The 12323-nt window shown below is 34.0% G+C and overlaps 1 protein-coding gene across 1 annotated transcript in view; it reads right to left on the minus strand.

Moving 5' to 3' along the window:
• Positions 1–12323, minus strand: part of LOC143227929 (hemicentin-1-like) — a 246350-nt gene that overhangs the window by 121740 nt on the left and 112287 nt on the right. The window contains 2 exon segments of the mRNA XM_076459284.1: positions 5365–5488; positions 12090–12250. Of these exon segments, the coding sequence (XP_076315399.1) occupies positions 5365–5488; positions 12090–12250 (285 nt within the window).

Genomic DNA, 12323 nt, shown 5'->3' on the forward strand with positions numbered 1-12323 from the left:
ATATAGTCATCCAGCCTCAATCCATCATAGGTTACTCTCAATTATTGTTTAATAATGAGCTGTGAAACTCACCAATACAGTTCTTAATATAGTCATCCAGCCTCAATCCATCATAGGTTACTCTCATCATTATTGTTTAATAATGAGCTGTGAAACTCACCAATACAGTTCTTAATATAGTCATCCAGCCTCAATCCATCATAGGTTACTCTCAATTATTGTTTAATAATGAGCTGTGAAACTCACCAATACAGTTCTTAATATAGTCATCCAGCCTCAATCCATCATAGGTTACTCTCAATTATTGTTTAATAATGAGCTGTGAAACTCACCAATACAGTTCTTAATATAGTCATCCAGCCTCAATCCATCATAGGTTACTCTCAATTATTGTTTAATAATGAGCTGTGAAACTCACCAATACAGTTCTTAATATAGTCATCCAGCCTCAATCCATCATAGGTTACTCTCAATTATTGTTTAATAATGAGCTGTGAAACTCACCAATACAGTTCTTAATATAGTCATCCAGCCTCAATCCATCATAGGTTACTCTCAATTATTGTTTAATAATGAGCTGTGAAACTCACCAATACAGTTCTTAATATAGTCATCCAGCCTCAATCCATCATAGGTTACTCTCAATTATTGTTTAATAATGAGCTGTGAAACTCACCAATACAGTTCTTAATATAGTCATCCAGCCTCAATCCATCATAGGTTACTCTCAATTATTGTTTAATAATGAGCTGTGAAACTCACCAATACAGTTCTTAATATAGTCATCCAGCCTCAATCCATCATAGGTTACTCTCAATTATTGTTTAATAATGAGCTGTGAAACTCACCAATACAGTTCTTAATATAGTCATCCAGCCTCAATCCATCATAGGTTACTCTCAATTATTGTTTAATAATGAGCTGTGAAACTCACCAATACAGTTCTTAATATAGTCATCCAGCCTCAATCCATCATAGGTTACTCTCACATTATTGTTTAATAATGAGCTGTGAAACTCACCAATACAGTTCTTAATATAGTCATCCAGCCTCAATCCATCATAGGTTACTCTCAATTATTGTTTAATAATGAGCTGTGAAACTCACCAATACAGTTCTTAATATAGTCATCCAGCCTCAATCCATCATAGGTTACTCTCAATTATTGTTTAATAATGAGCTGTGAAACTCACCAATACAGTTCTTAATATAGTCATCCAGCCTCAATCCATCATAGGTTACTCTCAATTATTGTTTAATAATGAGCTGTGAAACTCACCAATACAGTTCTTAATATAGTCATCCAGCCTCAATCCATCATAGGTTACTCTCAATTATTGTTTAATAATGAGCTGTGAAACTCACCAATACAGTTCTTAATATAGTCATCCAGCCTCAATCCATCATAGGTTACTCTCAATTATTGTTTAATAATGAGCTGTGAAACTCACCAATACAGTTCTTAATATAGTCATCCAGCCTCAATCCATCATAGGTTACTCTCAATTATTGTTTAATAATGAGCTGTGAAACTCACCAATACAGTTCTTAATATAGTCATCCAGCCTCAATCCATCATAGGTTACTCTCAATTATTGTTTAATAATGAGCTGTGAAACTCACCAATACAGTTCTTAATATAGTCATCCAGCCTCAATCCATCATAGGTTACTCTCAATTATTGTTTAATAATGAGCTGTGAAACTCACCAATACAGTTCTTAATATAGTCATCCAGCCTCAATCCATCATAGGTTACTCTCAATTATTGTTTAATAATGAGCTGTGAAACTCACCAATACAGTTCTTAATATAGTCATCCAGCCTCAATCCATCATAGGTTACTCTCAATTATTGTTTAATAATGAGCTGTGAAACTCACCAATACAGTTCTTAATATAGTCATCCAGCCTCAATCCATCATAGGTTACTCTCAATTATTGTTTAATAATGAGCTGTGAAACTCACCAATACAGTTCTTAATATAGTCATCCAGCCTCAATCCATCATAGGTTACTCTCAATTATTGTTTAATAATGAGCTGTGAAACTCACCAATACAGTTCTTAATATAGTCATCCAGCCTCAATCCATCATAGGTTACTCTCAATTATTGTTTAATAATGAGCTGTGAAACTCACCAATACAGTTCTTAATATAGTCATCCAGCCTCAATCCATCATAGGTTACTCTCAATTATTGTTTAATAATGAGCTGTGAAACTCACCAATACAGTTCTTAATATAGTCATCCAGCCTCAATCCATCATAGGTTACTCTCAATTATTGTTTAATAATGAGCTGTGAAACTCACCAATACAGTTCTTAATATAGTCATCCAGCCTCAATCCATCATAGGTTACTCTCAATTATTGTTTAATAATGAGCTGTGAAACTCACCAATACAGTTCTTAATATAGTCATCCAGCCTCAATCCATCATAGGTTACTCTCAATTATTGTTTAATAATGAGCTGTGAAACTCACCAATACAGTTCTTAATATAGTCATCCAGCCTCAATCCATCATAGGTTACTCTCAATTATTGTTTAATAATGAGCTGTGAAACTCACCAATACAGTTCTTAATATAGTCATCCAGCCTCAATCCATCATAGGTTACTCTCAATTATTGTTTAATAATGAGCTGTGAAACTCACCAATACAGTTCTTAATATAGTCATCCAGCCTCAATCCATCATAGGTTACTCTCAATTATTGTTTAATAATGAGCTGTGAAACTCACCAATACAGTTCTTAATATAGTCATCCAGCCTCAATCCATCATAGGTTACTCTCAATTATTGTTTAATAATGAGCTGTGAAACTCACCAATACAGTTCTTAATATAGTCATCCAGCCTCAATCCATCATAGGTTACTCTCAATTATTGTTTAATAATGAGCTGTGAAACTCACCAATACAGTTCTTAATATAGTCATCCAGCCTCAATCCATCATAGGTTACTCTCAATTATTGTTTAATAATGAGCTGTGAAACTCACCAATACAGTTCTTAATATAGTCATCCAGCCTCAATCCATCATAGGTTACTCTCAATTATTGTTTAATAATGAGCTGTGAAACTCACCAATACAGTTCTTAATATAGTCATCCAGCCTCAATCCATCATAGGTTACTCTCAATTATTGTTTAATAATGAGCTGTGAAACTCACCAATACAGTTCTTAATATAGTCATCCAGCCTCAATCCATCATAGGTTACTCTCAATTATTGTTTAATAATGAGCTGTGAAACTCACCAATACAGTCCTTAATATAGTCATCCAGCCTCAATCCATCATAGGTTACTCTCAATTATTGTTTAATAATGAGCTGTGAAACTCACCAATACAGTTCTTAATATAGTCATCCAGCCTCAATCCATCATAGGTTACTCTCAATTATTGTTTAATAATGAGCTGTGAAACTCACCAATACAGTTCTTAATATAGTCATCCAGCCTCAATCCATCATAGGTTACTCTCAATTATTGTTTAATAATGAGCTGTGAAACTCACCAATACAGTTCTTAATATAGTCATCCAGCCTCAATCCATCATAGGTTACTCTCAATTATTGTTTAATAATGAGCTGTGAAACTCACCAATACAGTTCTTAATATAGTCATCCAGCCTCAATCCATCATAGGTTACTCTCAATTATTGTTTAATAATGAGCTGTGAAACTCACCAATACAGTTCTTAATATAGTCATCCAGCCTCAATCCATCATAGGTTACTCTCAATTATTGTTTAATAATGAGCTGTGAAACTCACCAATACAGTTCTTAATATAGTCATCCAGCCTCAATCCATCATAGGTTACTCTCAATTATTGTTTAATAATGAGCTGTGAAACTCACCAATACAGTTCTTAATATAGTCATCCAGCCTCAATCCATCATAGGTTACTCTCTATTATTGTTTAATAATGAGCTGTGAAACTCACCAATACAGTTCTTAATATAGTCATCCAGCCTCAATCCATCATAGGTTACTCTCAATTATTGTTTAATAATGAGCTGTGAAACTCACCAATACAGTTCTTAAGTCATCCAGCCTCAATCCATCATAGGTTACTCTCAATTATTGTTTAATAATGAGCTGTGAAACTCACCAATACAGTTCTTAATATAGTCATCCAGCCTCAATCCATCATAGGTTACTCTCAATTATTGTTTAATAATGAGCTGTGAAACTCACCAATACAGTTCTTAATATAGTCATCCAGCCTCAATCCATCATAGGTTACTCTCAATTATTGTTTAATAATGAGCTGTGAAACTCACCAATACAGTTCTTAATATAGTCATCCAGTCTCAATCCATCATAGGTTACTCTCAATTATTGTTTAATAATAAGCTGTGAAACTCACCAATACAGTTCTTAATATAGTCATCCAACCTCAATCCATCATAGGTTACTCTCAATTATTGTTTAATAATGAGCTGTGAAACTCACCAATACAGTTCTTAATATAGTCATCCAGCCTCAATCCATCATAGGTTACTCTCAATTATTGTTTAATAATGAGCTGTGAAACTCACCAATACAGTTCTTAATATAGTCATCCAGTCTCAATCTATCATAGGTTACTCTCAATTATTGTTTAATAATGAGCTGTGAAACTCACCAATACAGTTCTTAATATAGTCATCCAACCTCAATCCATCATAAATTACTCTTAATTATTGTTTAATAATAAGCTATGAAACTCACCAATACAGTTCTTAATATAGTCATCCAGCCTCAATCCATCATAAATTACTCTCAATTATTGTTTAATAATGAGCTGTGAAACTCACCAATACAGTTCTTAATATAGTCATCCAGCCTCAATCCATCATAAATTACTCTCAATTATTGTTTAATAATAAGCTATGAAACTCACCAATACAGTTCTTAATGTAGTCATCCAACCTCAATCCTTCATAGGTTACTCTCAATTATTGTTTAATAATAAGCTATGAAACTCACCAATACAGTCTATAACACAGCCACCCAACCTTCACCCATCACAGTTGCTATCCTGGTATGATGAAATATAATGCAGATATTTCTTTTGTTGGGTCCATCTTCCAAAAGCAATTATACAAGTGTGTCTTGTTTTATAAAATGGAACAGTATATATATATTTAAGTCAAAGCTGTGTGGTGAAACACGAGAAAAACTAGTCCTAACATAAAGGTTTGTCAAAATATGGAATATTTACAGGAATAAGCCAAACTCAGATACTGAAGTTTCAAAGAAATGTTTCAAAAGACAGTTAATGTTTCTTATGTGAACTAATGAGTACACAGCATGCATCATTCAATCATATATAATTTATTCTACAACATTAACCTCTGTTTAACAGTAACAATCATACCCAAAACATCAACGTTGAAATGCTTCTCTGCTAATTGAACCTCGTTTGTTGCAAGACAGGTGTACAAGCCAGCATCTTTAGCTGTAGCATTGATGAGTCTGAGTTTCACATTTCCTGGCAAAATCTGAGTAAATCAAAATATTCTGAAGTAAATAAAAAAGAGAGAGAGAGAGAATTTATGTTTTTATTTTATCATTTCTCACAAATAATGCCAGTTTTAGGAGTCATCTTAGAATAAGGTACATTGTTAAATCACATTAAATTAATAACCTTTAACTGATGCACTTATCATGGTAGATTCCTGTTTACCACAATTCAAGAGGCAGAACAATCACATGTTGACACAGAATGATACGAAAATCAAAACTAAATTCTATATTATGAATAAAAAAATTATAAATCACCAATGAGGAAAAGTTATTTATCTTCAGTAGACTCAATAACTCAAGGAAAACACAAGTAACTGTATCTTACATTAAAATATGTCACAATCAGGACCACAAAAACTGTGTATCGTAGACTCAATAACTCAAGGAAAACACAAGTAACTGTATCTTACATTAAAATATGTCACAATCAGGACCACAGAAACTGTGTATCATAGACTCAATAACCCAAGGAAAACACAAGTAACTGTATCTTACATTAAAATATGTCACAATCAGGACCACAGAAACTGTGTATCATAGACTCAATAACTCAAGGAAAACACAAGTAACTGTATCTTACATTAAAATATGTCACAATCAGGACCACAGAAACTGTGTATCATAGACTCATTAACCCAAGGAAAACACAAGTAATTGTATCTTACATTAAAATATGTCACAATCAGGACCACAGAAACTGTGTATCGTAGACTCAATAACTCAAGGAAAACACAAGTAACTGTATCTTACATTAAAATACGTCACAATCAGGACCACAGAAACTGTGTATCATAGACTCAATAACTCAAGGAAAACACAAGTAACTGTATCTTACATTAAAATATGTCACAATCAGGACCACAGAAACTGTGTATCATAGACTCAATAACTCAATGAAAACACAAGTAACTGTATCTTACATTAAAATACGTCACAATCAGGACCACAGAAACTGTGTATCATAGACTCAATAACTCAAGGAAAACACAAGTAACTGTATCTTACATTAAAATATGCCACAATCAGGACCACAGAAACTGTGTATCATAGACTCAATAACTCAAGGAAAACACAAGTAACTGTATCTTACATTAAAATATGCCACAATCAGGACCACAGAAACTGTGTATCGTAGACTCAATAACTCAAGGAAAACACAAGTAACTGTATCTTACATTAAAATATGTCATAATCAGGACCACAGAAACTGTGTATCATAGACTCAATAACTCAAGGAAAACACAAGTAATTGTATCTTACATTAAAATATGTCACAATCAGGACCACAGAAACTGTGTATCATAGACTCAATAACTCAAGGAAAACACAAGTAACTGTATCTTACATTAAAATATGTCACAATCACCACAGAAACTGTGTATCATAGACTCAATAACTCAAGGAAAACACAAGTAACTGTATCTTACATTAAAATATGTCACAATCAGGACCACAAAAACTGTGTATCGTAGACTCAATAACTCAAGGAAAACACAAGTAACTGTATCTTACATTAAAATATGTCACAATCAGGACCACAGAAACTGTGTATCATAGACTCAATAACTCAAGGAAAACACAAGTAACTGTATCTTACATTAAAATATGTCACAATCAGGACCACAGAAACTGTGTATCATAGACTCAATAACTCAAGGAAAACACAAGTAACTGTATCTTACATTAAAATATGTCACAATCAGGACCACAGAAACTGTGTATCATAGACTCAATAACTCAAGGAAAACACAAGTAACTGTATCTTACATTAAAATATGTCACAATCAGGACCACAGAAACTGTGTATCATAGACTCAATAACTCAAGGAAAACACAAGTAACTGTATCTTACATTAAAATATGCCACAATCAGGACCACAGATACTGTGTATCGTAGACTCAATAACTCAAGGAAAACACAAGTAACTGTATCTTACATTAAAATACGTCATAATCAGGACCACAGAAACTGTGTATCATAGACTCAATAACTCAAGGAAAACGCAAGTAACTGTATCTTACATTAAAATATGTCACAATCAGGACCACAGAAACTGTGTATCATAGACTCAATAACTCAAGGAAAACACAAGTAACTGTATCTTACATTAAAATATGTCACAATCAGGACCACAGAAACTGTGTATCATAGACTCAATAACCCAAGGAAAACACAAGTAACTGTATCTTACATTAAAATATGTCACAATCAGGACCACAGAAACTGTGTATCGTAGACTCAATAACTCAAGGAAAACACAAGTAACTGTATCTTACATTAAAATACGTCACAATCAGGACCACAGAAACTGTGTATCATAAACTCAATAATTCAAGGAAAACACAAGTAACTATATCTTACATTAAAATATGTCACAATCAGGACCACAGAAACTGTGTATCATAGACTCAATAACTCAAGGAAAACACAAGTAACTGTATCTTACATTAAAATATGTCACAATCAGGACCACAAAACTGTGTATCATAGACTCAATAACTCAAGGAAAACACAAGTAACTGTATCTTACATTAAAATATGTCATAATCAGGACCACAGAAACTGTGTATCATAGACTCAATAACTCAAGGAAAACACAAGTAACTGTATCTTACATTAAAATATGTCACAATCAGGACCACAGAAACTGTGTATCATAGACTCAATAACTCAAGGAAAACACAAGTAACTGTATCTTACATTAAAATATGTCACAATCAGGACCACAGAAACTGTGTATCATAGACTCAATAACCCAAGGAAAACACAAGTAACTGTATCTTACATTAAAATATGTCACAATCAGGACCACAGAAACTGTGTATCGTAGACTCAATAACTCAAGGAAAACACAAGTAACTGTATCTTACATTAAAATACGTCACAATCAGGACCACAGAAACTGTGTATCATAAACTCAATAATTCAAGGAAAACACAAGTAACTATATCTTACATTAAAATATGTCACAATCAGGACCACAGAAACTGTGTATCATAGATTCAATAACTCAAGGAAAACACAAGTAACTGTATCTTACATTAAAATATGCCACAATCAGGACCACAAAAACTGTGTATCGTAGACTCAATAACTCAAGGAAAACACAAGTAACTGTATCTTACATTAAAATATGTCACAATCAGGACCACAGAAACTGTGAATCATAGACTCAATAACCCAAGGAAAACACAAGTAACTGTATCTTACATTAAAATATGTCACAATCAGGACCACAGAAACTGTGTATCATAGACTCAATAACTCAAGGAAAACACAAGTAACTGTATCTTACATTAAAATATGTCACAATCAGGACCACAGAAACTGTGTATCATAGACTCAATAACTCAAGGAAAACACAAGTAACTGTATCTTACATTAAAATATGCCACAATCAGGACCACAGAAACTGTGTATCATAGACTCAATAACTCAAGGAAAACACAAGTAACTGTATCTTACATTAAAATATGTCACAATCAGGACCACAGAAACTGTGTATCATAGACTCAATAACTCAAGGAAAACACAAGTAACTGTATCTTACATTAAAATATGTCACAATCAGGACCACAGAAACTGTGTATCATAGACTCAATAACTCAAGGAAAACACAAGTAACTGTATCTTACATTAAAATATGCCACAATCAGGACCACAGAAACTGTGTATCGTAGACTCAATAACTCAAGGAAAACACAAGTAACTGTATCTTACATTAAAATATGTCACAATCAGGACCACAGAAACTGTGTATCATAGACTCAATAATTCAAGGAAAACACAAGTAACTATATCTTACATTAAAATATGTCACAATCAGGACCACAGAAACTGTGTATCATAGACTCAATAACTCAAGGAAAACACAAGTAACTGTATCTTACATTAAAATATGCCACAATCAGGACCACAAAACTGTGTATCATAGACTCAATAACTCAAGGAAAACACAAGTAACTGTATCTTACATTAAAATATGTCACAATCAGGACCACAGAAACTGTGTATCATAGACTCAATAACTCAAGGAAAACACAAGTAACTGTATCTTACATTAAAATATGCCACAATCAGGACCACAAAAACTGTGTATCGTAGACTCAATAACTCAAGGAAAACACAAGTAACTGTATCTTACATTAAAATATGTCACAATCAGGACCACAGAAACTGTGAATCATAGACTCAATAACCCAAGGAAAACACAAGTAACTTTATCTTACATTAAAATATGTCACAATCAGGACCACAGAAACTGTGTATCATAGACTCAATAACTCAAGGAAAACACAAGTAACTGTATCTTACATTAAAATATGTCACAATCAGGACCCCAGAAACTGTGTATCGTAGACTCAATAACTCAAGGAAAACACAAGTAACTGTATCTTACATTAAAATATGCCACAATCAGGACCACAGAAACTGTGTATCATAGACTCAATAACTCAAGGAAAACACAAGTAACTGTATCTTACATTAAAATATGTCACAATCAGGACCACAGAAACTGTGTATCATAGACTCAATAACTCAAGGAAAACACAAGTAACTGTATCTTACATTAAAATATGTCACAGTCAGGACCACAGAAACTGTGTATCAAGAGAAATGAAAGAAATTGTTGAATAAAAATACAGACAATGATGAACAGCAACATTACACATTAATGGAAGAAAAAAACTACAAAGCTGAAACCACACATACTATACAATAACAGGCCATGAAATAATAATTTTCCAAAATGAAAATCTATTTCTGATAGCTACTTCCCTCTGCTTTCCTTGTATTGTATTGTCATCTATTTATGAACTTTTTTGAATGCATGCCACAAGCCTTTAACCATCTCTCTGTTGGAACCCAAGGTTTTAATACGTCTTTCATGTAAATTACTATATGTCACCTCTCCATCAATAGAAGAACACTACCATCATGTGACACTTGTGACTCCCTCTGTCCTCCACCAGTGAACTATCACTTCAAAGTCTGGCAGCAGATGGAAGCACTAGAAGATGTTGGGGAGAAGGGTGGGAAGTGTAAGGGAGGAGAAGTAGCTATCAGAAATATAGAAGATATTGGGGAGAAGGGTGGGAAGTGCGAGGGAAGAGAAGTAGCTATCAGAAATATAGAAGATATTGGGGAGAAGGGTGGGAAGTGTAAGGGAAGAGAAGTACCTATCAGAAATATAGAAGATATTGGGGAGAAGGGTGGGAAGTGCGAGGGAAGAGAAGTACCTATCAGAAATATAGAAGATATTGGGGAGAAGGGTGGGAAGTATAAGGGAAGAGAAGTACCTATCAGAAATATATTTTTCATTTAGGAAAATTATAATATGGTACTCTCCCTCTCATCACAAGATTTGGTTGAATCTCACAATAAACTGGAGGAGGAACTGATGTGAGAGAAGCACAGGTGTATCCCTCAGAAGCATTTGAAGGACACACCTTAACTGAAAGGAACAAATAAGAAGATCTGAGGAGAGACAAAATACATCTGAGCCAGGTGTCGTGAAAAGTGACACGGATCAGGAGGACCAGGTTGGACAGAACAAGAACTGTGTACATCCATGTGAGAGAGGATGATGTATGACCCAAGATGTAGAGCAGCTAGGAACACACCTCATTCAGCAAGTCAACTACATCCTAAACCTATCTTGCTGGATAGAGACATCCACAGAAGAATAGAAGGAGTGCATCTAATCAGAAGGATGAACTGCATTTGGGTGTCTCAACTCCAGGAAAATTACCCATTTGGAGGATCTCGTAATTAACAGAATACCACTACCCTACTCTATAAACAACCACCCCAGCTGCTTGGAACTGGTAACTAGTAAGGAATCCCATACTACACTGAAAGAATGGGAGATAGAAGTGTACTAGAAAGTCTGGAGGTAGAGTAACACCTGCAGACAGTGCAATGGTTGACCACTACATCCAATTTTTAAAAGCAGAACAGTGAGAGGCAGGAATGGACAGCAATCTCCTTCTACTTGACCCACAGTACAGTATGGGACAGGTATAGTCATGAGGAATTTACACTCAAGTGAAACACACCATGTGAGCATACACAGCTATGGAAATATAGGAATCCATATAGCCTGCAGTGCGAATTTGGTGGAAGAATGAATGGTTACAGACATTTAAGCGAAACTCATTCAGAATAAAGAAGGATAAAATAGAGAAAATGAGTCACATGTATCACACTAGTGGAAATTAAGGATTTGTTAAAATATTGTCTTCAAGAATTGAGAACTTAAACCATAAACATTATTAAAATGTGCTAATATTTGTTAATATTTTATGCTAAACTAACTGGTATAACTTAAACAGAAAGTCTTGAATGTAAGATACAAAGTTTTGTCATCTGCAGAAAGGATTTCTAGAGCAAAAGAGTTAATTAGAAACAAATATATAGGACCACAATTCAATAAAACCAGGAATACATATGTTACATTCTAATGTCTTCAGTTTATTTTCTATAGTATTCCTCACTTATAAAAACTTATAAACTTAATCATAAAGATATTTTTGTACCAAAAAAACTCTGCTCAAACTTAAGGTTGGACTGACCTTCAGATTTGGATGTTCTACAGGGGATATTAACTGACCATCCCTCAACCACGTAATGGTGGGTATAGGTTTACCATCAACTTCACATTCTAAGGTAATAGCCTGATGTTCTATAACCCGTGGTGTGGTAGTTGTGTCAGCATTGAGTATGAATGGTGGTACTGGAAGGATACACAAGTAATACATAAACATTCTGGACCTTTATTTATATCTCAAAGTAATACACAAACATTC

The sequence above is a fragment of the Tachypleus tridentatus genome, chromosome 10 (genome assembly GCF_004210375.1).
Source record: "Tachypleus tridentatus isolate NWPU-2018 chromosome 10, ASM421037v1, whole genome shotgun sequence".
Taxonomy (NCBI): domain Eukaryota; kingdom Metazoa; phylum Arthropoda; class Merostomata; order Xiphosura; family Limulidae; genus Tachypleus; species Tachypleus tridentatus.